Raw genomic sequence first — 27,808 nt, 5'->3', positions numbered from 1 at the left:
GACAACGTCACGCCAGGCCCTCCTGTCTTCTACCATCCTCCGAAGTCTGCTCAGAGCAGCTTACAATCTCCTATATCTTCTCCCCACGCAACAGACACCCTGCGAGGTGGGTGGAGCTGAGAGGGCTCTTACAACAGCTGCCCTTTCAAGGACAATTCCTACAAGAGCTCTGGCTGACCCAAGGCCATTCCAGCAGCTGCAAGTGGTGGACTGGGGAATCAAACCCGGTTGTCCCAGATAAGAGTCCACACACTTAACCACTACATCAGACTGGCTCACTTAGTAACAGAAATTCTGCTCTCTTAGTAACAGAAATTCTGCATGTGTGGACTTTATCTGGGAGAATGGCCTTGGGTCAGCCATAGCTCTCTTATCTGGGAGAACCGGGTTTCATTGCCCACTCCTCCACTTGCAGCTGCTGGAATGGCCTTGGTCAGCCAGAGCTCTCTTATCTGGGAGAACCGGGTTTCATTCCCCACTCCTCCACTTGCAGCTGCTGTACTGGCCTTGGGTCAGCCAGAGCTCTCTTATCTGGGAGAACCGGGTTTGATTCCCCACTCCTCCACTTGCAGCTGCTGTAATGGCCTTGGGTCAGCCATAGCTCTCTTATCTGGGAGAACCGGGTTTCATTCCCCACTCCTCCACTTGCAGCTGCTGGAATGGCCTTGGTCAGCCAGAGCTCTCTTATCTGGGAGAACCGGGTTTCATTCCCCACTCCTCCACTTGCAGCTGCTGTACTGGCCTTGGGTCAGCCAGAGCTCTCTTATCTGGGAGAACCAGGTTTGATTCCCCCACTCCTCCACTTGCAGCTGCTGGAATGGCCTTGGGTCAGCCAGAGCTCTCTTATCTGGGAGAACCGGGTTTGATTCCCCACTCCTCCACTTGCAGCTGCTGGAATGGCCTTGGGTCAGCCAGAGCTCTCTTATCTGGGAGAACCGGGTTGGATTCCCCACTCCTCCACCTGCAGCTGCTGGAATGGCCTTGGGTCAGCCAGAGCTCTCTTGTGTGGTTGTCTCCCATCTCTAGGATTCTACAACACCTCGTCCAATTATCTTTCACTCTTGGCTAAGCCAGTCCTTGAATGCTTTCCCATTTCTGCTGTCTCAAATCAGCCAGTATCATAATGCCCCTGTATAAATCGATGCTGTGGCCTCATTTGGAATACTGTGTACAATTCTGATCACCGCACCTCAAAAAGGATATTATAGCATCGGAAAAATTGCAGAAAAGGGCAACTAGAATGATTCAAGGGTTAGAACCCTTTCCCTATGAAGAAAGGTTAAAACACTTTGGGGCTCTTTAGCTTGGAGAAACGTCGACTGTGGGGTGACATGAGAGAGGTTGACAAGACGATGCATGGGATGGAGAAGGTAGAGAAAGGAGTACTTTTCTCCCTTTCTCACAATACAAGAACTCATGGGCATTCAATGAAATTGCTGAGCAGTCAGGTTAAAACGGATAAAAGGAAGTCCTTCACCCAAAGGGTGATTAACATGTGGAATTCACTGCCACAGGAGGTGGTGGCGGCCACAAGCATAGCCAGCTTTAAGAGGGGATTGGACAAAAATATGGAGCAGAGGTCCATCAGTGGCTATTAGCCACAGTGTGTGTGTGTGTATATACACAGAGTGTTGGACTGAATGGGCCATTGGTCTGATCCAACATGGCTTCTCTTATGTTCTTATGTTCCCTTTCTTGTGTGCTCCTGTTGCTTTGGGTTCCCGCCCCCCTTCTTTCTTCTTCCTGTTCCTCATGTGTTTTGTTTTCTCTAGTGTTGGATTCAATATTACATCACTTTATTTCCCGCATACCTCCCTGTAGTCTTAAATAGCAGGTTTTTATGCCGGACGTAAAGCGATGCAATATTAAATCCACCAGTGGAGGACTCTTGTCTCTTAGGATTTTCTCATAAGAATTACATGCATCGCGTGTGCTCTTTTTCAAGAGGCAACTGTTCTTAAAAAGGGACCTTCCTGTAGTTTTGGGAGCCTTCTGTTTCATGAGTTTATCCCTTCCTCCTAGAAATGCCTGCTCTCATGGCCTTGAGGAAACGGGCTCAGGGAGAGAAGCCGTTGGCTGGTGCCAAGATTGTGGGATGTACGCACATCACCGCCCAGACTGCGGTAAGCCTTGACTTCTCCCGTCCCCTCCTGATGGAACCTGGTTTTTTTGGCCACTGTGTGACACAGAGTGTTGGACTGGATGGGCCATTGGCCTGATCCAACATGGCTCCTCTTGTGTTCTTATGTGACACAGAGTGTTGGACTGGAGGGGCCACTGGCCTGATCCAACATGGCTTCTCTTGTGTTCTTATGTGACACAGAGTGTTGGACTGGATGGGCCACTGGCCTGATCCAACATGGCTTCTCTTGTGTTCTTATGTGACACAGAGTGTTGGGCTGGATGGGCCATTGACCTGATCCAACATGGCTTCTCTTATGTTCTTATGTGACACAGAGTGTTGGACTGGAGGGGCCCTTGGCCTGATCCAACATGGCTTCTCTTCTGTTCTTATGTGACACAGAGTGTTGAACTGGATGGGCCATTGACCTGATCCAACATGGCTTCTCTTCTGTTCTTATGTGACACAGAGTGTTGGACTGGATGGGCCATTGGCCTGATCCAACATGGCTTCTCTTGTGTTCTTATGTGACACAGAGTGTTGGGCTGGATGGGCCATTGGCCTGATCCAACATGGCTTCTCTTCTGTTCTTATGTGACACAGAGTGTTGGACTGGATGGGCCATTGGCCTGTTCCAACATGGCTTCTCTTATGTGACACGGAGTGTTGGACTGGATGGGCCACTGGCCTGATCCAACATGGCTTCTCTTATGTGACACAGAGTGTTGGACTGGATGGGCCACTGGCCTGATCCAACATGGCTTCTCTTGTGTTCTTATGTGACACAGAGTGTTGGACTGGATGGGCCACTGGCCTGATCCAACATGGCTTCTCTTGTGTTCTTATGTGACACAGAGTGTTGGGCTGGATGGGCCATTGACCTGATCCAACATGGCTTCTCTTATGTTCTTATGTGACACAGAGTGTTGGACTGGAGGGGCCCTTGGCCTGATCCAACATGGCTTCTCTTATGTGACACAGAGTGTTGGACTGGATGGGCCACTGGCCTGATCCAACATGGCTTCTCTTGTGTTCTTATGTGGCACAGAGTGTTGGACTGGATGAGCCATTGGCCTGATCCAACATAGGGGGGGGGGGGTCTGATTCAGTAGAAGGCAGCTTCATGTGTTCATATGGACCGTGCCAGGCCCCTCTGCCTGCATCACTGCTCTTTCTCTCCCTTGCAGGTTCTCATGGAAACCCTCGGTGCCTTGGGTGCTCAGTGCCGATGGGCTGCCTGCAACATCTACTCCACCCTCAATGAAGTGGCTGCCGCCCTGGCTGAGAACGGTAAGGAGTCAGCTGCTTCCTAGGCTGAGCTCTCTTCAAAGGCAAGCGGCAGGAGCAGAGCTCCGGGGCCTCTCAACCGGGGGTGTCGAACATTTGTGATGAGGGCCGGATCTGACATAAATGAGACCTTGAGGAGCCGGGCCGTGTCGGGTTGGGCTTCAGCAAAGCAAGCTGTTCCTCCCCCCCTCTCTCCCTCCCCAAGGGAGGAGCCTCAGCCAATGGAGAAAATGGAGGTTTTGCTCTGTAGCTCCTGTGTGATTGTGCAAGCCTGGCAAAGCAAGCTGTGATGCAGAAGGAAACAAGAGGGACGGTAGCTCAGTGGTAGAGCATCTGCTTGGTAAGCAGAAGGTCCCAGGTTCAATCCCCAGAATCTCCAAAAAAGGGTCCAGGCAAAACGGTGTGAAAAACCTCCGCTTGAGACCCTGGAGAGCTGCTGCCAGTCTGAGAAGACAATACTGACTTTGATGGACCAAAGGTCTGATTCAGTATAAAGCAGCTTCATATGTTCATATGTTCAAGATATAGGGAGAAGGAAGCAGATGATAGTCAGTTGCTCGGGGGCCTGATAGGAGCCCTCTGGGGGCCTGATTTGGCCCCCGAACTGCATGTTCGACACCCGTGCTCTAAGTTTTGTTGTGCTCTCTCTTCCTTACCACCACCACCCCTCCCCCCGAAAAGCGCTTGCTTCCGAGCTCCATTGTTCAAACCCATTGCGAGAATTTTGCTGAACTTTTAAGATTTGACAAACTTTCTGATATTTTTCCCCACACACCGAAAAAAAGGGAAAATAACCAGAACGTACAAAGCGGGCCGATGGAAATCGTCATCCCGCCACTGTGGCCACAGTAGGACAAAGGAATTTAGAAAGTACGATGGGAGTCAGGTTTTCTTATGACAATTATAATTCAAGAAGCACTTTAAGGTAGATGCTGAGCTGATATAATTGAGTACACCTTCCAGCGATGTCGGGGGGGTGGGGGGTGGCAGATGCCAGTGAGCTATTTAAAGGAGTTGCGCCGATGAGCTCCGGCACTTCTTTCCCCACAAAATGATCCCCAGCGGTATAGCTGCCAAGTAGGATGGGGTGGGGCGGGGCTCAGGGCACTTCTGGTTAAAAGAAAAGGAGTTTACATCTCAGGAGAAGAAGTTTCCCTGTATCAGCAGCATCAGGATCTTGGGAAAAGATCCCTTACTATGCTGTTGCCGGTCTTATCAAACAGTTCACTGTTTGCCGTGTCTTGATTCCATATCACACAGCTTCACAGATTCATGACTCTGCCTGTGTGGAAATCCAGGCTTTTGGGGGCGGGGTGAGGGGGGGAAACAGCCAAGCTGCCTCTTGAGTGCTCTGTGTTCATACAGCTGGGCGCACGCTCTTTCCCGTGCCCCACACTGCTCTTCCTTGAGAGGCAAATTATAATCTGCCCAGTGCCAGGTAATGGGCAACGCAACCTACCTTCTGGCAGGGACTGGCAGCTTAACATGGATTAGGTGTTAATGGGCAAAACAAACTACCTTCTTGGCCTCCCCTGACAGCTTAGCATGGATTAGGGTTACCAGCCCCGTTAACCACAAGATATTGGGAGCCAGCCACGGAAGACCGTGGAGTGCAACAGTTGTGGCCTTCCGTATCTGAAGAAGAAGAAGATGATGATATTGGGTTTATATCCCGCCCTCCACTCCGAAGAGTCTCAGAGCGGCTCACAATCTCCTTTCCCTTCCTCCCCCACAACAGACACCCTGTGAGATGGGTGGGGCTGAGAGGGCTCCCACAGCAGCTGCCCTTTCAAGGACAGAGTCCCAGAGCGGCTCACAATCTCCTTTACCTTCCTCCCCCACAACAGACACCCTGTGAGGTGGGTGGGGCTGAGAGGGCTCCCACAGCAGCTGCCCTTTCAAGGACAACCTCTGCCAGAGCTACGGCTGACCCAAGGCCATGCTAGCAGCTGCAAGTGGAGGAATGGGGAATCAAACCTGGTTCTCCCAGATAAGAGTCCGCACACCTAACCACTACACCAAACTGGCTCTCCCATTCGCATCCCATTCCCTGTTCTGCCTGCATCATCCAGAACACGCACCTCTGACTGGCTCTCTCTTTCTCGTGCAGGATTTTCCGTTTTTGCCTGGAAGGGGGAGTCCGAGGACGACTTCTGGTGGTGCATCGATCGCTGCGTCAACGTGGAGGGGTGGCAGCCTAATATGGTGAGTCCCAGAGCAGCGTGCTGATAAAAAGCCCGCAGGAGGGCTCTTCTGATGTTCCTGTGGTGCTAGGCAACTTGTTCCGTGCCCACTGTCGCCTTGCAAATGTATTACCAGGCATCAAAGACCAGGTATTGGGCCCCGCCCACCTGTAAGAACCTGCTTCTTTGTATATGAGAACAGTCTATCACAGGGGTGGCCAAACTGGCTTAATGTAAGAGACACATAGAATAAACGCCGGGTGTTTGAGAGCCGCAAGAGAGGGAGGAAGGAAGGAAGGAAGGAAGGAAGGAAGGAAGGAAGGAAGGAAGGAAGGAAGGAAGGAAGGAAGGAAGGAGGGAGGGAGGGAGGTAGGGAAGGAAGGAAGGAGGTGGTGGCGGCTACAAGCATAGACAGCTTCAAGAGGGGGTTAGATAAAAATATGGAGCAGAGGTCCATCAGTGGCTATTAACCACAGTGTGTGTGTGTATTTGGCCACTGTGTGACACAGAATGTTGGACTGGATGGGCCACTGGCCTGATCCAACATGGCTTCTCTTATGTTCTGAAGGAAGGAAGGAAAATAGATGGGGAGAAGGGAGAGGTGGAAAGAAAGCAACTTTAACTTTAAATGCCTTCTTCATATGAATATCAGATGTTTGAGAACTGCAGGACAAGAAGGAAGGAAGAAAGGAAGGAAGAAAAATAGATGGGAGGAGGGAGAGAGGTGAAAAAGCAACTTTAATTTTAAATGCATTCTTCATATGAATATCAATTGTTTGAGAACTGCAGGACAGGAAGGAAGGAAGGAAAATAGAGGGGAGGAGAGAGAGAGAGGTGAAAAGAAAGCAACTTTAACTTTAAATGCATTCTTCATATCAATATCATATGTTTGAGAATTGCAAGACAGGAAAGCTGGCGGGAGGGAGAGAGGGAGGGAGGATGGAAAGAAAGCAAATAGATGGGGGGGGGGAGGTAGAAAGAAAAGCAACATTAACTACCTCCTCCAAGTTGCCAATCAACGGGGGTGGTGGGGGCTTCAAGAGCCCCACAATATGTGTGAAAGAGCCTCTCCTGAGCCGTAGTTCGGCCACTCCTGGTCTATCACATCTGCTAAGCATGACCTACTTGGAATGCCTTTGGTCTTCCCAGGACCTGCAGGGAGATGCTTCATACCTGCTGAGCGGCTGGAAACCCACTTTCCTGAGATAGCAAACCCAGAGCTGCCGCGTCTGGAAGTGATGCAAAAATTCCCACTTCAGGCTGCAGCCGAGCAGCTGGACTGCTTTCCATTCTCTAGCTGTTTTGGGATCTGAAGCAATTAACTGTGCTCTGTATTCTCAAAACCGACATGGTTTTTATCTGAAATCCCAGCGTGGCTGGGATTCTAGAGCTGAGCGGTCAGTGGATCTTTGCACTTGACTCCTCAATTATTTTGATTGTTGGGTCTGAAGGCTTGTTTCTACGGTCTTCTTTGTAAGGTCTTCGAAAGCTCGTGCCCTGAAAAGTCTTGTCGGTTTCTAAGGTGAAACTGGACTCCTCTAGCTGTCGTGTTATTTATCGTACGGCAAATTGACACGCAAGGAAGCGTATAAAAATATAAAATGCATAACGAAGCTGCTACGAGCGGCCCCGCGGCACAGAGTTTGGTAAAGCTGCAGCACTGCAGTCCAAGCTCTCTGCTCACGACCTGCGTTCGATCCCGGCAGAAGCTGGGTTCAGACAGCCGGCTCAAGATTGACTCGGCCTTCCATCCTTCCAAGGTCGGTCAAATGAAGACCCAGCTTGCTGGGGGGAAAGTGTAGATATCTGGGGAAGGCAATGGCAAACCTCCCCGTAAAAAGTCTGCCGTGAAAACGTGAAAGCAATGTCACCCGAGTCGGAAACGACTGGCGCTTGCACAGGGGGACTACTTTTACCTTTTTACCTTTTTAAGTTGATACAAGTTCCTGACCGATTGGGCAGTCCCCCTCAGTATGACCTATTTGGAATGCCTTTGCTTTCTTTCCACCTCTCCCTCCATCCCATCTAAATATTGGCCCTAAATACTGACTCTAAATGTGGCAGATGAGGTTCAATGTGGCCAAGTGCAAAGTAATACACACTGGGGCCAAGAATCCCAGCTACAAATACAAGTTAATGGGTTGTGAACTGGCAGAAACTGACCAAGAGAGAGATCTTGGGGTCATGGTAAATAACTCACTGAAAATGTCAAGACAGTGTGCGTTTGCAATAAAAAAGGCCAACGCCATGCTGGGAATTATTAGGAAGGGAATTGAAAACAAATCAGCCAGTATCATAATGCCCCTGTATAAATCGATGGTGTGGTCTCCTTTGGAGTACTGTGTGCAATTCTGGTCACCGCACCTGTGTCACATAAGAACAGAAGAGAAGCCATGTTGGATCAGCCCAATGGCCCATCCAGTCCATCACTCTGTGTCACAAGCCTGATCCAACATGGCTTCTCTTCTGTTCTTATGTGACACAGAGTGATGGACTGGATGGGCCACTGGCCTGATCCAACATGGCTTCTCTTCTGTTCTTATGTGACACAGAGTGTTGGACTGGATGGGCCATTGGCCTGATCCAACATGGCTTCTCTTCTGTTCTTATGTGACACAGAGTGATGGACTGGATGGGCCACTGGCCTGATCCAACATGGCTTCTCTTCTGTTCTTATGTGACACAGAGTGTTGGACTGGATGGGCCACTGGCCTGATCCAACATGGCTTCTCTTCTGTTCTTATGTGACACAGAGTGTTGGACTGGATGGGCCATTGGCCTGATCCAACATGGCTTCTCTTCTGTTCTTATGTGACACAGAGTGTTGGACTGGATGGGCCATTGGGCTGATCCAACAGGGCTTCTCTTCTGTTCTTATGTGACACAGAGTGATGGACTGGATGGGCCATTGGCCTGATCCAACATTGCTTCTCTTCTGTTCTTATGTGACACAGAGTGTTGGACTGGATGGGCCATTGGCCTGATCCAATATGGCTTCTCTTCTGTTCTTATGTGTGGGGCAGTGATGCTGTGTCTTCCTTGTGCTTGGGGGTCCTACAGTGGGTAGGCTTCTGGAGTTCTTGCCCTACTGGTGGGCCTCCCAGTGGTCCCTGGGCTTTGGCCACTGTGTGACACAGAGCGTTGGGACTGGATGGGCCACTGGCTTGGTCCAACATGGCTTCACTTACATTCTTGGCATTGAAGAAAGGTCACCCCTCGTCCTGCCCTGGACCCAGACGTTCTCCATCTGCAGCAGGCGGCCTTCTTTCCCAGGGTTGCTGGGGAGCCTTGCGCAAGTGGCCGTGTTTGTGTACTTTCATATTTAAAAAAAAAAAAAAAGATTACGCAACCCTCTTAATTAAATGAAGATTAAGGAGCTGGAGAGCCCAGATTGGTGTGGAGGGGAAGGCAGAGGGAGCTTTGTGTCACACGGCTTTCCCCCAGCGTGATCTGTCCCTTGATCTTTTTAAAGGTCGTTTGAAAGCCAGGAGTGGCCGTTCCGTCCCTGACCTCTGTCAGGCCACTTCTGCAGGACTCAATCCAACTCCTCCCCTCACTAGCAGGGCAAGGCAGCGCAGGTCCCGCCAAAAGGGGGAGAGCGCTGCGCATTTCGGACAGGCTGAAGGGTGAGGTTTTCCTCCAGCAGGGCTCCCTTGAGCTTCCCGGAGGCCTCTGTTGGAGACATTCTGCTGCACGGCGCCCTGCAAGGAAGCGAGAGCTGCTTCCGCAGATAGGTGGCGTCTAGCAAGAAACCTCTTTGGAGGGAAGATCGATAAGACCGTCTGCAGGGATCTATTCAGCTCCATCTTCTGAGATTTATGTTGTGCGCTGGGGCTGTGCAGGAAAGGAATGCCAAAAAGGAAGGGACAGAAAATGGTGCAGAAGAAGAAGAAGACCATAGATTTATACTCTGCCTTTCTCTCTGAATCAGTGTCTCAGAGCGGCTCGCAATCTCCTTTATCTTCTCCCTCCACAACAGACACCCTGTGAGGTGGGTGGGGCTGAAAGAGCTCTGACAAAAACTGCCCTTTTGAGGACCGCTCTGCGAGAGCTCTAGCTGACCCAAGGCCATTCCAGCAGCTGCAAGTGAAGGAGTGGGGATTGAAACCCAGTTCTCCCCAGATAAGAAGGAATGCCACGCCTAGGGCACCCTTCAAGGGTGCTCCCAGTGCTTTAGCTAGCTGGATTTCTCAGCCCCAAGTTATTTTCCAGGTCTGATAATGATTCCACCCATAAGGATGTTGTGGTCTTTTTTTCTACATGGAGGAATGCCATGGTCAAGGCATCTTTCCTTATCCTTTATGCATTTTATATCCAGAGAAAACATAAGAACATAAGAGAAACCATGTTGGATCAGGTCAGTGGCCCATCCAGTCCAACATTCTGTGTCACATAAGAGCATAAGAGAAGCCATATTGGATCAGGCCAATGGCCCATCCAGTCCAACACTCTGTGTCACATAAGAACATAAGAGAAGCCATGTTGGATCAGGCCAGTGGCTCATCCAGTCCAACATTCTGTGTCACATAAGAGAAGCCGTGTTGGATCAGGCCAATGGCCCATCCAGTCCAACACTCTGTGTCACATAAGAATATAAGAGAAGCCATGTTGGATCAGGCCAATGGCCCATCCAGTCCAACACTGTGTCACATAAGAACAGAAGAGAAGCCATGTTGGATCAGGTCAGTGGCTCATCCAGTCCAACACTCTGTGTCACATAAGAGAAGCCATGTTGGATCAGGCCAGTGGCCCATCCAGTCTAACATTCTGTGTCATATAAGAACATAAGAGAAGCCATGTTGGATCAGGTCAGTGGCTCATCCAGTCCAACACTCTGTGTCACATAAGAACATAAGAAAAGCCATGTTGGATCAGGCCAGTGGCCCATCCAGTCTAACATTCTGTGTCACATAAGAACATAAGAGAAGCCATGTTGGATCAGGCCAGTGGCCCATCCTGTCTAACATTCTGTGTCATATAAGAACATAAGAGAAGCCATGTTGGATCAGGTCAGTGGCTCATCCAGTCCAACACTCTGTGTCACATAAGAACATAAGAAAAGCCATGTTGGATCAGGCCAGTGGCCCATCCAGTCTAACATTCTGTGTCACATAAGAACATAAGAGAAGCCATGTTGGATCAGGCCAGTGGCCCATCCAGTCTAACATTCTGTGTCACATAAGAACATAAGAGAAGCCATGTTGGATCAGGCCAATGGCCCATCCAGTCCAACACTCTGTGTCACATAAGAACATAAGAAAAGCCATGTTGGATCAGGCCAGTGGCCCATCCAGTCCAACACTCTGTGTCACATAGGAACATAAGAAAAGCCATGTTGGATCAGGCCAATGGCCCATCCAGTCCAACACTCTGTGTCACATAAGAACATAAGAGAAGCCATGTTGGATCAGGCCAATGGCCCATCCAGTCCAACACTGTCACACAGTGGCCAAAACAACCAGGTGCCATCAGGAGGTCCATCAGTGGGGCCAGGACACTAGAAGCCCTCCCACTGTTGCCCCCCCAAGCACCAGAATACAGAGTATTACTGCCCCAGACAGAGCGTTCCAACAATACGCTGAGGCTAATAGCCTCTGATGGACCTCTGCTTCATATGTTGATCCATATTATATGATACACTGAGATGAGGAGGCATGTGAGGAAGAAACTGAAAGGAAAGGTACATACGGTCAAAACCCTTGGGGAAGCTTGGACGCTATTTAAAACTATAATCCTAGAAGCTCAGATAAAATACATACCACAAGTTAGGAAAGGCACAAACAGGCATAAGAAAAGGCCTGCGTGGTTAACAAACAAAGTAATGGAAGCTGTAAAAGGTAAGAAGGACTCCTTTAAGCGGTGGAAAACCAGTCCAAGTGAGATTAGTAAAAGGGAACACAGGCTGTGGCAAATCAAATGCAAGACTGTGATCAGGCAGGCAAAAAGGGACTATGAGGAGCATATTGCAAAAAACATAAAGACCAACAATAAAACTTTCTTCAAATATATTAGAAGTAGGAAACCAGCCAGGGAGGCAGTGGGGCCCTTGGATGACCATGGGGTAAAAGGATTACTGAAGGAGGATAGGGAAATGGCTGAGAAGCTAAATGAATTTTTTGCCTCCGTCTTCACTGTAGAAGACGAGAACTTTTTGCCCACCCCAGAACCACTAATTTTGGAAGGGGTGTTGAAAGACCTGAGTCAGATTGAGGTGACAAATGAGGAGGTCCTACAACTGATAGACAAATTAAAAACTAATAAGTCACCGGGTCCGGATGGCATACATCCGAGAGTTCTGAAGGAACTCAAAGTTGAACTTGTGGATCTTCTAACAAAAATCTGTAATCTTTCATTGAAATCTGCCTCCATTCCTGAGGACTGGAAGGTAGCAAATGTCACCCCCATCTTTAAAAAAGGTTCCAGAGGAGATCCGGGAAATTACAGGCCAGTCAGTCTGACTTCAATACCGGGAAAGTTGGTAGAAACTATTATCAAGGACAGAATGAGTAGGCACATTGATGAACACGGGTTATTGAGGAAGACTCAGCATGGGTTCTGCAAGGGAAGATCTTGCCTCACTAACCTGTTGCATTTCTTTGAGGGGGTGAACAAACATGTGGACAAAGGAGACCCGATAGATGTTGTTTACCTTGACTTCCAGAAAGCTTTTGATAAAGTTCCTCATCAAAGGCTCCTTAGAAAGCTTGAGAATCATGGAGTAAAAGGACAGGTCCTCTTGTGGATCAAAAACTGGCTGAGTAATAGGAAGCAGAGAGTGAGTATAAATGGGCAGTCTTCGCAGTGGAGGACGGTAAGCAGTGGGGTGCCACAGGGCTCGGTACTGGGTCCCATGCTCTTTAACTTGTTCATAAATGATTTAGAGTTGGGAGTGAGCAGTGAAGTGGCCAAGTTTGCGGATGACACTAAATTGTTCAGGGTGGTGAGAACCAGAGAGGATTGTGAGGAACTCCAAAGGGATCTGTTGAGGCTGGGTGAGTGGGCGTCAACGTGGCAGATGCGGTTCAATGTGGCCAAGTGCAAAGTAATGCACATTGGGGCTAAGAATCCCAGCTACAAATACAAGTTGATGGGGTGTGAACTGGCAGAGACTGATCAAGAGAGAGATCTTGGGGTCATGATAGATAACTCACTGAAAGTGTCAAGACAGTGTGCGTTTGCAATAAAAAAGGCCAATGCCATGCTGGGAATTATTAGGAAGGGAATTGAAAACAAATCAGCCAGTATCATAATGCCCCTGTATAAATCGATGGTGCGGTCTCATTTGGAGTACTGTGTGCAGTTCTGGTCGCCGCACCTCAAAAAGGATATTATAGCTTTAGAGAAGGTGCAGAGAAGGGCAACTAGAATGATTAAAGGGCTGGAGCACTTTCCCTATGAAGAAAGGTTGAAACGCTTGGGACTCTTTAGCTTGGAGAAACGTCGACTGCGGGGTGACATGATAGAGGTTTACAAGATAATGCATGGAATGGAGAAAGTAGAGAAAGAAGTACTTTTCTCCCTTTCTCACAATACAAGAACTCGTGGGCATTCGATGAAATTGCTGAGCAGACAGGTTAAAACGGATAAAAGGAAGTACTTCTTCACCCAAAGGGTGATTAACATGTGGAATTCACTGCCACAGGAGGTGGTGGCGGCCACAAGTATAGCCACCTTCAAGAGGGGTTTAGATAAAAATATGGAGCAGAGGTCCATCAGTGGCTATTAGCCACAGTGTATGTGTGTATATAAAATTTTTTGCCACTGTGTGACACAGAGTGTTGGACTTGATGGGCCGTTGGCCTGATCCAACATGGCTTCTCTTATGTTCTTATGTTCTTAATTCCCTCTTGAAGCTGGCTATACTATGAGACAACCTAGGTAGCTCTCCCACTTTTCATTGTACTTCTAGGTGAATATGCCTGCTACATATGTGAACAGGTGTATCTGCCACCGAGATAGAATGTGCAGTTTAGTGTAGTGGTTAAGTGTGCGGACTCTTATCTGGGAGAATGGAGTTTGATTCCCCAGTCCTCCACTTGCACCTGCTGGAATGGACTTGGGTCAGTCATCACTCTTGCAGAGTTGTCCTTGGGCAGCTTTTGTCAGAGCTCTCTCAGCCCCACCCACCTCACAGGGTGTCTGTTGTGGGGGAGGAAGGTAAAGGAGATTGTGAGCTGCTTTGAGACTCTGTCCTTGAAAGGGCAACTGCTGTGAGAGCCCTCTCAGCCCCACCCACCGCACAGGGTGTCTGTTGTGGGGGAGGAAGGGAAAGGAGATTGTGAGCCGCTCTGAGACTCTGTCGTTGAAAGGGCAGCTGCTGTAAGAGCTCTCTCAGCCCCACCCACCTCACAGGGTGTCTGTTGTGGAGGAGGAAGGGAAAGGAGATTGTGGGCCGCTCTGAGACTCTGTCCTTGAAAGGCAGCTGCTGTAAGAGCTCTCTCAGCCCCACCCACCTCACAGGGTGTCTGTTGTGGAGGAGGAAGGGAAAGGAGATTGTGGGCCGCTCTGAGACTCTGTCGTTGAAAGGGCAGCTGCTGTAAGAGCCCTCTCAGCCCCACCCACCTCACAGGGTGTCTGTTGTGGAGGAGGAAGGGAAAGGAGATTGTGGGCCGCTCTGAGACTCTGTCCTTGAAAGGCAGCTGCTGTAAGAGCTCTCTCAGCCCCACCCACCTCACAGGGTGTCTGTTGTGGAGGAGGAAGGGAAAGGAGATTGTGGGCCGCTCTGAGACTCTGTCCTTGAAAGGCAGCTGCTGTAAGAGCTCTCTCAGCCCCACCCACCTCACAGTGTGTCTGTTGTGGAGGAGGAAGGGAAAGGAGATTGTGGGCCGCTCTGAGACTCTGTCCTTCAAAGGGCAGCTGCTGTAAGAGCTCTCTCAGCCCCACCCACCTCACAGTGTGTCTGTTGTGTAGGAGGAAGGGAAAGGAGATTGTGGGCCGCTCTGAGACTCTGTCCTTGAAAGTGCAGCTGCTGTAAGAGCTCTCTCAGCCCCACCCACCTCACAGGGTGTCTGTTGTGGAGGAGGAAGGGAAAGGAGATTGTGGGCCGCTGTGAGACTCTGTCCTTGAAAGGGCAGCTGCTGTAAGAGCTCTCAGCCCCACCCACCTCACAGGGTGTCTGTTGTGGAGGAGGAAGGGGAAGGAGATTGTGGGCCGCTCTGAGACTCTGTCCTTGAAAGGGCAGCTGCTGTAAGAGCTCTCTCAGCCCCACACACCTCACAGGGTGTCTGTTGTGGGGGAGGAAGGGAAAGGAGATTGTGGGCCGCTCTGAGACTCTGTCCTTGAAAGGGCAGCTGCTGTAAGAGCTCTCTCAGCCCCACCCACCTCACAGGGTGTCTGTTGTGGAGGCGGAAGGGAAAGGAGATTGTGGGCCGCTCTGAGACTCTGTCCTTGAAAGGGCAGCTGCTGTAAGAGCTCTCTTAGCCCCACCCACCTCACAGGGTGTCTGTTGTGGGGGAGGAAGGGAAAGGAGATTGTGGGCCGCTCTGAGACTCTGTCCTTGAAAGGGCAGCTGCTGTAAGAGCTCTCTCAGCCCCACCCACCTCACAGGGTGTCTGTTGTGAAGGCGGAAGGGAAAGGAGATTGTGGGCCGCTCTGAGACTCTGTCCTTGAAAGGGCAGCTGCTGTAAGAGCTCTCTCAGCCCCACCCACCTCACGGGGTGTCTGTTGTGGGAGAAGAAGGGAAAGGAGATTGTGGGCCGCTCTGAGACTCTGTCCTTGAAAGGGCAGCTGCTGTAAGAGCTCTCTCAGCCCCACCCACCTCACAGGGTGTCTGTTGTGGGGGAGGAAGGGAAAGGAGATTGTGGGCCGCTCTGAGACTCTGTCCTTGAAAGGGCAGCTGCTGTAAGAGCTCTCTCAGCCCCACCCACCTCACAGGGTGTCTGTTGTGGGAGAGGAAGGGAAAGGAGATTGTGGGACGCTCTGAGACTCTGTCCTTGAAAGGGCAGCTGCTGTAAGAGCTCTGTCAGCCCCACCCACCTCACAGGGTGTCTGTTGTGGGGGAGGAAGGGAAAGGAGATTGTGACTGCACTGAGACTCTGAGATTCAGAGTATAGGACGGGATATAAATCCAATATCTTCTCTCTCCCCCTCCCCCAGCCCCGATCTTTAGCCAGTCAGCTTGGTGCTAACGTGTCCTTTTGCCCTGTTTCAGATCTTGGATGACGGTGGAGATCTGACACACTGGATTTACAAGAAGTACCCCAACATGTTCAAGAAGATCAAGGGGATCGTAGAGGAGAGCGTCACTGGAGTCCACAGGTAATAACAATGCGCCCTTCTTTGTATCGTGGACAGTTATGCAGGTGAGCACTCCTGCTTCAGAGGCCAGTTTCTCTGTTCCAGTTGCTTTGGACTCTGAGCCGTCAGAGTGTTACTTTCCAGAGCGCCGAACGCAGCAGAAGCTGCGCACCATCAGTAGCTCCAGGGTCCCTGTTTTGGGATGTGCAGTTTGGGAAGCTTTGAGCAAGCTGCAGGCTCCACGTTTGGTCTCCAGGTATTCCCAGTAGGGAACAAATGCCTGAGTCTTCATCCTTTGCATATTTAGGCCACACACCCCTGATGCAGCCAATCCTCCTGGAGCTTCCAGCAGGCCCTGTACGAAGAGCCCTGTAAGGAATTCTAGCAGGACCTCCTTTGCCTATTAGGCCCCACCCCCCTGTTGCAGCCAATCCTCCTGGAGCTTCCAGCAGGCCCTGTACGAAGAGCCCTGTAAGGAATTCTAGCAGGACCTCCTTTGCCTATTAGGCCACATACCCCTGATGTAGCCAATCCTCCTGGAGCTTCCAGCAGGCCCTGTACGAAGAGCCCTGTAAGGAATTCTAGCAGAACCTCCTTTGCCTATTAGGCCACATCCCCCTGATGTAGCCAATCCTCCTGGAGCTTCCATCAGGCCCTGTATGAAGAGCCCTGTAAGGAATTCTAGCAGGACCTCCTTTGCCTATTAGGCCACACACCCCTGATGCAGCCAATCCTCCAGGAGCTCTCAGCAGGCCCTGTACGAAGAGCCCTGTAAGGAATTCTAGCAGGACCTCCTTTGCCTATTAGGCCACACCCCCCTGATGCAGCCAATCCTCCTGGAGCTTCCAGCAGGCCCTGTACGAAGAGCCCTGTAAGGAATTCTAGCAGGACCTCCTTTGCCTGTTGGGCCACACAACCCTGAGGTAGTTTTAAATTGTTTAATTGATAACGTATTCTTAATTTGTTGTTTTTACTGTCTGATGTTAAGTTGTTGTTAGCCGCCCTGAGCCTGCTTTGGCGGGGAGGGTGGGATATAAGTATGAAGAATAAATAATACATTCTTGATGCTTCAGGGGCAGCAATGGGAGGCTTCTGAAGTTCTGGCCCTGCTGGTGCACCTTTTGAGGGCCCCTGGGTGTGACACAGAGTGTTGGACTGGGTGGGCTATTGGCCTGCTCCAACATGGTTTCTCATATGGTCTTATGTCTAGAGTAGGAATGCTCTGTCTTCTTGGTGCTTGGGGAGGCAACACTGAGGGAGCTTCTGGAGTTCTGGCCCCACTGGTGGACCTCCTGAGGACACCTGGTTTTTGGCCACTGTGTGACACAGAATATTGGACTGGATGGGCCATTGGCCTGACCCAACACGACTTCTCTGACGTCCTTTTCCCCCCACAACTGTAACTCTGTTTTGTTCGGCAGTTTGTGTTCCTTTTTTTTGTTGCTAATCCAGGTCTGATCACTAGTTGCATTTCCAAGAAGCGTGGTGGGTGGGTACGCAGGCAGGAATGCCTGTTTCCCCCTCTCCTGCAGTTGAGATAGACCTAGGAGACACTGCGAAGGCACAAAGAGCCAAGTCCTGCGGTCACTTTCCCTGCCGACTTGCTGAATAGAACAGAAAGTTCTCGTCGTCTCCTTGCGGGAGCTGAAGCGGCACCGAGCTGCGGCTGTCACTTTTTCTTTCTCACGCCCTTCTACACAGGCTCCTTTCTCTGCCCCTCTTGGATCTGCATGCGTCCCCCAGCCAGGAGAGACAATGTATAATCCGGGACTCAGGGTGGCTGTGCGTTAGTCACCAGCGGGTGCAGCCAATGAAGTTTTTCCCCGGGGGAGATTGTTCTTTACGCTGCTGCTCTTCAATTCTAGGAGGTTTTGAGTTGTTCACCCGGATGAGAATCAGTGAATCTGAAGCAAACACCAGCTTCTCTGGGGACAAGCCCAGCTGACTTCAGCTGTGGGAAAGGTGAACATATATATATAAAGCTGCCTTATACTGAATCAGACCCTGGGTCCATCAAAGTCAGTATTGTCTACTCAGACCGGCAATGGCTCTCCAGGGTCTCAAGCTGAGATTTTTTACGCTTCTTTGCCTGGACCCTTTTGAGTTGGAGATGCCGGGGATTGAACCTGGGACCTTCTGCTTACCAAGCAGATGCTCTACCACTGAGCCACCATCCCTCCCCTGCTCTCCAGGGTCTCAAGTTGAGGTTTTTCACACCTCTTTGCCTGGACCCTTTTTTGGAGATGCCAGGGATTGAACCTGGGACCTTCTGCTTACCAAGCAGATGCTCTACCACTGAGCCACCGTCCCTCCCCTGACCGGCAGTGGCTCTCCAGGGTCTCAAGCTGAGGTTTTTCACGCCTATTTGCCTGGACTCTTTTTAGTTGGAGATGCCGGGGATTGAACTTGGGACCTTCTGCTTACCAAGCAGATGCTTTACCACTGAGCCACTGTCCCTCTCCTTGCATAGTGCTTGCAAAGTGGACTACTTTTACCTTTTTTTACCAGCCCAGGAACATCTACAATGCTGGTCATTTGGCTGGCCGGAGAGCATCCAGAGAAATCGGAGAAATGCTTTGGCTGACTTTGCGTCTGTTGTTTTTTTCCCCCTTCCCTTTGTCTCCCTCACAACAGATTGTACCAGCTCTCGAAGGCGGGCAAGCTGTGCGTCCCAGCGATGAACGTCAATGACTCCGTCACCAAGCAGAAGTTTGACAACCTCTACTGCTGCCGAGAATCCATTCTAGACGGGTGCGTGTCTCTCTGGCGAGTGAAGGCCCTGAAGGGCTTTGTGATATAACAGTGGCCACAAAGGCACTGGAGATTGTGGCTTACTGGCCCTGGCTGAATTATATAGAACAGGGGGGGCCGACGGTAGCTCTCCGGATTTTTTTGTTTTTGCCTACAACTCCCATCAGCCCTAGCCAGCATAGCCAATGGCTGGGGCTGATGGGAGTTGTAGGCAAAAAAAAGACATCTGGAGAGCTACTGTTGGCCACCCCTGATATAGAAAATACTGCAATAGCGCCAGACTTAAATGAAGCAGATAAGAATTTTAGGGAAAAGGCCTCTATGACACTAAATTGTTCAGGGTGGTAAGAACCAGAGAGGATTGTGAGGAACTCCAAAGGGATCTGTTGAGGCTGGGTGAGTGGGCGTCAACGTGGCAGATGAGGTTCAATGTGGCCAAGTGCAAAGTAATGCACACTGGGGCCAAGAATCCCAGCTGCAAATACATGTTGATGGTCTGTGAACTGGCAGAGACTGACCAAGAGAGAGATCTTGGGGTCGTGGTAGATAACTCACTGAAAATGTCAAGACAGTGTGCGGTTGCAATAAAAAAGGCCAACGCCATGCTGGGTATTATTAGGAAGGGAATTGAAAACAAAACAGCCAGTATCATAATGCCCCTGTATAAATCGATGGTGCGGTCTCATTTGGAGTACTGTGTGCAATTCTGGTCACCGCACCTCAAAAAGGATATTATAGCATTGAAAAAAGTGTAGAAAAGGGCAAATAGAATGATTAAAGGTTTGGAACACTTTCCCTATGAAGAAAGGTTAAAACGCTTGGGGCTTGTTGATGGGGTGTGAACTGGCAGAGACTGACCAAGAGAGAGATCTTGGGGTCGTGGTAGATAACTCACTGAAAATGTCAAGACAGTGTGCGATTGCAATAAAAAAGGCCAACGCCATGCTGGGAATTATTAGGAAGGGAATTGAAAACAAATCAGCCAGTATCATAATGCCCCTGTATAAATCGATGGTGCGGTCTCATTTGGAGTACTGTGTGCAGTTCTGGTCACCGCACCTCAAAAAGGATATTATAGCATTGGAAAAAGCAGAAAAGGGCAACTAGAACGATTAAAGGTTTGGAACACTTTCCCTATGAAGTAAGATTAAAACGCTTGGGACTCTTTAGCTTGAAGAAACGTCGACTGCGGGGTGACATGAGAGAGGTTGACAAGATTGTGCATGGGATGGAGAGGGTAGAGAAAGAAGTCCTTTTCTCCCTTTCTCACAATGCAAGAACTCGTGGGCATTCAATGAAATTGCTGAGCAGTCAGGTTAGAACGGATAAAAGGAGGTACCATATTTTTCGGACCATAAGACGCACTCCCCCCCCCCCAAAAAAAGTGGGGGGGAAGTGTGTGCATCTTATGGAGCAAAGACGATAGGACGTACCTTCCTCCGGGGGGGGGGATCCGCTCCCCGGGGGGCGGGGGGAGAGCCAGTTTGGTGTAGTGGTTAAGTGTGCGGACTCTTATCTGGGAGAACCGGGTTTGATTCCCCACTCCTCCACCTGCTGGAATGGCCTTGGGTCAGCCATAGCTCTGGCAGAGGTTGTCCTTGAAAGGGCAGCTGCTGTGAGAGCCCTCTCCAGCCCCACCCACCTCACAGGGTGTTTGTTGTGGGGGAGGAAGGGAAAGGAGATTGTGAGCCGCTCTGAGACTCTTCGGAGTGGAGGGCGGGATATAAATCCAATATCTTCTTCTTCCCTCCGCCCTCCGATCCTGGCGCTTGCTTTAAGCATCAGAGGTGGAGCCAGGCAGACAGGCACGGAGGAAGCACGCTGCCCCCTCTGCAGCCAGCGCTTGCGAAGCGCTGGGTTTGCGGTGGGGGCAGCGTGGAGCGATCCCAGCGCTTGCTGGAAGCAGAGCTGGAGCCAGGCAGGCAGGCGCGGGGGAAGCGCCGGGATCGGAGGCAGCGGATCACCCCCCAGGTGGAAGGTGCGTCCTATGGTCCGAAGCGTCTTATGGACCGAAAAATACGGTACTTCTTCACCCAAAGGGTGATTGACATGTGGAATTCACTGTCACAGGAGGTGGTGGCGGCTACAAGCATAGCCAGCTTCAAGAGGGACTTGGATAAAAATATGGAGCATTGGTCCATCAGTGGCTATTAGCCCTCTGTGTGTGTGTGTGTGTGTATAAATTTTTGGCCACTGTGTGATAAAGAGTGTTGGACTGGATGGGCCATTGGCCTGATCCAATATGGCTTCTCTTATGTTCTATGTTCTTAAATCAGCCAGTATCATAATGCCCCTGTATAAATCGATGGTGCGGTCTCATTTGGAGTACTGTGTGCAATTCTGGTCACCGCACCTCAAAAAGGATACTATAGCATTGGAGAAACTGCAGAAAAGGGCAACTAGAATGATTAAAGGTTTGGAACACTTTCCCTGTGAAGAAAGGTTAAAACGCTTGGGGCTCTTTAGCTTGGAGAAACGTCGACTGCGGGGTGACAGGGTAGAGGTTGACAAGATTATGCCTGGGATGAAGAAAGTAGAGAAAGAAGTACTTTTCTCCCTTTCTCACAATACAAGAACTCGTGGGCATTCAATGAAATTGCTGAGCAGTCGGCTTAGAAGAACGGATGAAAGGAAGTCCTTCTTCACCCAAAGGGTGATTAACATGTGGAATTCACTGCCACAAGAGGTGGTGGCGGCTACAAGCATAGCGAGCTTCAAGAGGGGATTGGATAAAAATATGGAGCAGTGGCTATTAGCCACAGTATATATATATGTGTGTATGTGTATGTGTGTGTATATACACACACACACACACACACATATATATTGGCCACTGTGTGACACAGAGTGTTGGAGTGGAGGGGCCACTGGCCTGATCCAACATGGCTTCTCTTCTGTTCTTATGTGACACAGAGTGTTGGACTGGATGGGCCATTGGCCTGATCCAACATGGCTTCTCTTATGTTCTTATGTGACACAGAGTGTTGGACTGGATGGGCCATTGGCCTGATCCAACATGGCTTCTCTTATGTTCTTCTGCGACACAGAGTGTTGGACTGGATGGGCCATTGGCCTGATCCAACATGGCTTCTCTTATGTTCTTATGTGACACAGAGTGTTGGACTGGATGGGCCATTGGCCTGATCCAACATGGCTTCTCTTATGTTCTTAAAGCAACCTCAGGCTTCCTTGAAGGTCTCCCATCCAGATATCAGCCAGGGCTGACCCTGGGATCTGACGAAATGAGGGCTATCCAGGCCAGGGCAGTAAAACAGTAGGATAAGTTAATAAGATGATTAATTAAGCTGGATGCTAAAAACGGAATTAACGAAACAAAACCGGGGGGGGGGGGGGGGGTGAGGTCCAGAGTTTTGGGGGAACCACCACCAAAAAGGCCCTGTCCCATGTGGCAGCCAGTGTTACGGAAATAATCTGTTGCATAAATGGTAGCTCCTTTCCAGGGGCGGGATTCTAGCAGGAGCTCCTCTGCATATTAGGCCACACCCCCCTGATGTAGCCAGTCCTCCGGGAGCTTACAAAAAAGAGCCTTGTAAGCTCAAGTTCTGATTGGCTACATCGGGGAGGGGGTGCGGCTTATACGCAAAGGAGCTCCTGCTAGAATTCCGCCCATGCTCCTTTCAATGCCCTCTGCATAGTTTTTGCCATCAGTAAAAATGGCTGCCTTCTGACCCTCAGCAATACCGTCAGCTTAAGGATGTTCAGCTTTTTAAACTGTATGGTGCAGATTTTTTTTTAAAAAAATGAAGAATAGCCTCTGTTTGGCTCAGGTCTCTCCAAACGGGTCACTCCCAAGAAAGAAAACAGAGCAGAATCTGCAAACCGGTTCCCCAGGGGGAATTGCTGTCGACCTTCATTGGAAAGGCGAAGGAAGTTGCCCCGCTCCTTACGCCGCTAACCTATTTAGTTGCCTGCTAAAAATAGACTGCAATGTAGGGCACAGAAACGGAGCGGCCAAGTGGAGATGTGGGGGGAAGTGTTTACTTACGGCAGTCGGCATGCTGGCACCTGGAAACGGCTGCGTCTGTCTGCTCTTCCCCGGGGCGGGCGGGGGGATGGGGAGTGGGGCACTCCACATCTGCAGGGGCTCAGGGCCGAATGGCATGCCACGCTGGAGATCCACAGTTGGATCTCCCGAGATCTGTTTCCCTAGAAGGCAAAACGGTGGTCCGGAGAGATCAAATTCAGATCCGGGATCTTCTCTTCCTCCCCACAGCCCCACGCCATGCCCCGATCTGTCCCAGTTTGCCTCTTCCTCCCTCTACCTGACTGCTTTCAAGTGAAAGGAAATTGTGTGTGGCGGGGGGGGGGGGTCCCATTTATGGATCTCTGCCATGACGTGTTGCTTAGTCTCGGGATATCACCGAAGGGGTGGAATTCTAGCAGGAGCTCCTTTGCATATTAGGCCACGCACCCCTGATGTAGCCAATCCTCCAAGAGCTTACAAAACAAGAGCCTTGTAAGCTCTTGGAGGATTGGCTACATCGGGGGGGGGGCCTAATATGCAAAGGAGTTCCTGCTTGAATTCCACTGCTGCCAAAGACCTGGAGTCAAGGGGCCTTCATTTAGGAACACACACAATGAGCACACACACACACACAGCTGCTATATACTGAATCAGACTACTGGTCCATCGCAGTCAGCGTTGCCAGTTCAGTCTTCACACCAGCAGCAGCTCTGTGGAGTCTCCGGCTGAGGTCTTTCGCATCACCCACAGCACGATCCTTTTGACCTGGAGATGGCAGGGATCGAACCCGGGGCTTTCCGCGTGCCGAGCAGAGGCTCTGCCCCTGAGCCACAGTCCATCCCCAAGGGAGAGCCGTGCACGTTGTAAGGGATGAAAAATGAAAAACCGGGGGGAAGGAGAGGCTATAGTCCAGGGCTGGCCAAACAGTGGACCAGGAGACATGCGACTCTTTCACAAATACTGTGTGGCTCTCAAAAACCTCATCGGCCAGTTTGGAAAAGACATTTCTCTGTTTAAATCACTTCTCCGCGCCAAGCTTGGAGAGTGCATTTAAAGTTAAAGTTGCCTTCTTTCCACCTCTCTCCCTCCCCATCTATTTGCTCCCTTCCTTTCTCTCCCCTCCCTCCCAATTCGAGAGCCGTTCCAGTGTAGTGGTGAAGTGCGTGGACTCTTATCTGAGAGAACCGGGTTTGATTCCCCACTCCTCCACTTGAAGCTGCTGGCATGGCCTTGGGTCAGCCATAGCTTTTGTAAAAGTTGTCCTTGAAAGGGCAGCTTATGTCAGAGATCTCTCAGCCCCACCTATCTCACAGGGTGTCTGTTATGGGGGAGGAAGGGAAAGGAGATTGTGAGCCACTCTGAGACACTGAGATTTAGAGTGAAGGGTGGGATGTAAATCCAATATCATAAGGACACAAGAGAAGCCCTGTTGGATCAAGCCAATGACCCATCCAGTCCAGCACTCTGAGTCACACAGTGGCCAAAAAAACCCAGGTGCCATCAGGAGGTCCACCAGTGGGGCCAGGGTGCTAGAAGCCCTCCCAGTGTGCTCCCCCCAAGCACCAAAAATACAAAGCATCACTGCCCTAGAGAGTTCCAACAGTAAGTTGTGGCTAATAGCCACTGATGGACCTCTGCTCCAGAAGTTTCTCCAATCCCCTCTTGAAGCTGTCGATGCTTGTAGCTGCCGCCACCTCCTGTGGCCGTGAATGCCATGTGAGGAAGGACTTCCTTGTATCCGTTTTAACCCGACTGCTTAGCAACCTCAGAGATAGCCGCAACCCTGAAATTCCCAGGGTTCAACCCTGGAGTTGGCCTACCATCCAGGCGTTAACCAGGACGAACCATGCTTAAACTTCCGAGATCTAATGAGATCAAGCTAGCCGGGGCCAACCAGAACAGAGCTAAACAATTAGTAGAGCCCAAACCAAGAATAACCATAAGACCTAAAATAACTACAGAAATCACCTAACGCAAGAGCAACACCTGAAGAAGAAGATGATGATATTGGATTTATATCCTGCCCTATACTCTGAATCTCAGAGCAGTCACAATCTCCTTTACCTTTCCCCCCCCCCCTTCAACACACACCCTGTGAAGTGGGCGGGGCTGAGAGAGCTCTCCCAGAAGCTGCCTTTTCAAGGACAACTCCTGTGATAGCTATGGCTGATCCAAGGTCATTCCAGAAAAAGGAGATTGTGACCGCTGATCATCACCATCATCATCTTTTTTCCTTCCTTCCTTCATCTTATGGCTTTTAAACACCTGGCATTCATTTCTTGCAGCTCTCAAACACCTGATACTTATCCTACGTGGCTCTTACATTAAGCAAATTTGGCCACCCCTTCTACAGTCCTTGTAAGAGGAGGAAGAACCTTAATAGCAGTCAGTTACTGCTGGAACGGCTGAATGCCCAGAACAGATATCATGTCCAAGTCCAACGTCAGGCCGCTCGCAAGCCAAAAAGGCTGGTTGTTTGCTACTTAGCTTGTGCTCAATTTCACATTACCCCTTCCTTCATCGCCAGCTGATTCTCCTCCATCCCGGAGGTGTTTAACATGTAGGGCTGATTCACTCGTTCCGAAATAACCTGCACATCTGGTCCTTCAGCACAAGACTGTGGAGAAATCCCCGGTGTGAATTATAGACTTGTGAATATGACTTTCGTGCACACAAGAGTTTAGGGGAGGGACGGTGGCTCAGTGGTAGAGCATCTGCTTGGGAAGCAGAAGGTCCCAGGTTCAATCCCCGGCATCTCCAACTGAAAAGGGTCCAGGCAAGTAGGCGTGAAAAACCTCAGCTTGAGACCCTGGAGAGCTGCTGCTAGTCTGAGAAGACAATACTGACTTTGCTGGACCAAGGGCCTGATTCAGTAGAAGGCAGCTTCATATGTTCATATATATGTTCTCAACATGTTCCGTGAGAAACCACAACCTCCACCCAGGGACTTCCTTCAAAGAAGAGCCGTCTCCCATCAGGCAATCGCTAGGGTTGCAAAAACCAACCGTGCTTCTGGGTCTCACAGTGTTCATACTCGGCGTTATGTCTTAGTTCAGCAGTGGGGACGGTGGCTCAGTGGTAGAGCATCTGCTTGGGAAGCAGAAGGTCCCAGGTTCCATCCCCAGCATCTCCAGTTAAAACGGACCAGGCAGTAGGGGATGGGAAAGACCTCCGCCGGAGAGCCATGAAGTGGGGCTGTGGCTCAGTGGTAGAGTGTCTGCTTGGCATGCAGAAGGTCCCAGGTTCAATCCCCGGCATCTCCAACTGAAAAGGGTCCAGGCAAGTAGGCAAGAAAAACCTCAGCTTGAGACCCTGGAGAGCCGCGGCCAGTCTGAGAAGACAAGACTGACTTTGATGGACCAAGCGTCTGATTCAGCATAAGGCAGCTTCATATGTTCATATGTGGGGTTCACGCAAGGGATTTTACTCCAGATCCCCAGCGTTATGCCGTTTTCTCTCTCTTCCTCCAGCCTTAAAAGGACAACCGACATGATGTTTGGAGGCAAACAGGTGGTGGTCTGCGGTTACGGAGAGGTAAGCAGCATCCTGCGCGCACGCTGCATCCGTGAGACAGCAACAGAATTCCAGCTTGGTATCGTGGTTAAGTGTGCAGACTCTTCTCTGGGAGAACCAAGTTTGATTCCACATTCCTCCACTTGCAGCTGCTGGAATGGCCTTGGGTCAGCCAGAGCTCTCTTATCTGGGAGAACCGGGTTTGATTCCCCCCTCCTCCACTTGCAGCTGCTGGAATGGCCTTGGGTCAGCCAGAGCTCTCTTATCTGGGAGAACCGGGTTTGATTCCCCACTCCTCCACTTGCAGCTGCTGGAATGGCCTTGGGTCAGCCAGAGCTCTCTTATCTGGGAGAACCGGGTTTGATTCCCCCCTCCTCCCCTGGCAGCTGCTGGAATGGCCTTGGGTCAGCCATTGCTCTCTTATCTGGGAGAACCAGGTTTGATTCCCCACTCCTCCCCTGGCAGCTGCTGGAATGGCCTTGGGTCAGCCAGAGCTCTCTTATCTGGGAGACAATTCCATTCCAGCAGCTGCAAGTGGAGGAGTGGGGAATCCAACCCGGTTCTCCCAGATAAGAGAGCTCTGGCTGACCCAAGGCCATTCCAGCAGCTGCAAGTGGAGGAGTGGGGAATCAAACCCGGCTCTCCCAGATAAGAGAGCTCTGGCTGACCCAAGGCCATTCCAGCAGCTGCAAGCGGAGGAGTGGGGAATGAAACCCAGTTCTCCCAGATAAGAGAGCTCTGGCTGACCCAAGGCCATTCCAGCAGCTGCAAGTGGAGGAGTGGGGAATCAAACCCAGTTCTCCCAGATAAGAGAGCTCTGGCTGACCAAGGCCATTCCAGCAGGTGCAAGGGGAGGAGTGGGGAATCAAACCCGGTTCTCCCAGATAAGAGAGCTCTGGCTGACCCAAGGCCATTCCAGCAGCTGCAAATGGAGGAGTGGGGAATCAAAGCTGGCTCTCCCATATAAGAGTCCGCATACTTAACCACGACCTGTGGGAGCTATTTGTGATTTACCTGCATTGTGCAGGGCGTTGGACTAGATGACTGTGGTGTCCATTCCAACTCTGTGATTCTAAATATCTGAAGCATTGTGCACACGCACAAAAACTGGTGCCCAGAATTATAACTTTGGTAGTCTTAAAGGTGCCCCTGGACTCAAACTTTAGGCCAAGAGAGCTGCCCACTCGAATAACAATCACAGCGGTTCCAACAGGGAGCACTTCTGGTCGGTGGGAAACGATGACTGCTTTTGAGGGCCAGCTCAGAGCAGGCATCAGGCGCTCCGGCGCGGGGCTCTTAATCCCGCTGAGCACAGCCTGTTCCAATCAGCCCATGCACCGTTGCACGGCTGACAACTTTGCGGTCAGTCAGCTGACAGCTTTGAAATCTTTGTGGGGCCAGAAAAGGATCAGGACCGAGGGGATTACTGAGCTAACGCTGACTGGCTGTGGCCAGAGAGGGACGGGCTGGCGAGGGTGAGCTGCTTCCCCAAAGCCCCCGTTTCGTGTTGCAGTCGTGGCTGGGCCAGAGCATGGGAAGCAGTTGCAAAGGAAATGGAGGCCCGGCTGGCCTGAGACTCCACAGGCGGTGGGTGGGGCAGGGCACAGGTCAGTGTGATGGAGTGGTTAAGAGCTGCAGACTCTAACCCCAAGAACCATGTTTGATTCCCCCCTGCTCCTCCACATGCATCCGGCTGGGCGACCTTAGGCCCGGCGCACTTCTCTCCAAACT

General features: G+C 50.7%; 1 protein-coding gene across 1 annotated transcript in view; it reads left to right on the top strand.

The window, feature by feature from the left end:
* Positions 1-27,808, top strand: part of AHCYL2 (adenosylhomocysteinase like 2) — a 217,310-nt gene that overhangs the window by 174,380 nt on the left and 15,122 nt on the right. Inside the window, exons 4-9 of the mRNA XM_060244468.1 lie at positions 2,023-2,123; positions 3,310-3,412; positions 5,520-5,614; positions 15,743-15,849; positions 18,463-18,579; positions 26,035-26,098. Coding sequence (XP_060100451.1) covers positions 2,023-2,123; positions 3,310-3,412; positions 5,520-5,614; positions 15,743-15,849; positions 18,463-18,579; positions 26,035-26,098 — 587 coding nt within the window. The remainder of the gene's footprint in view (positions 1-2,022; positions 2,124-3,309; positions 3,413-5,519; positions 5,615-15,742; positions 15,850-18,462; positions 18,580-26,034; positions 26,099-27,808) is intronic.

Source organism: Heteronotia binoei, chromosome 8 (genome assembly GCF_032191835.1).
Source record: "Heteronotia binoei isolate CCM8104 ecotype False Entrance Well chromosome 8, APGP_CSIRO_Hbin_v1, whole genome shotgun sequence".
In the NCBI taxonomy this organism is placed as follows: Eukaryota; Metazoa; Chordata; class Lepidosauria; order Squamata; family Gekkonidae; genus Heteronotia; species Heteronotia binoei.
This window is presented reverse-complemented; position numbering and strand designations above follow the sequence as displayed.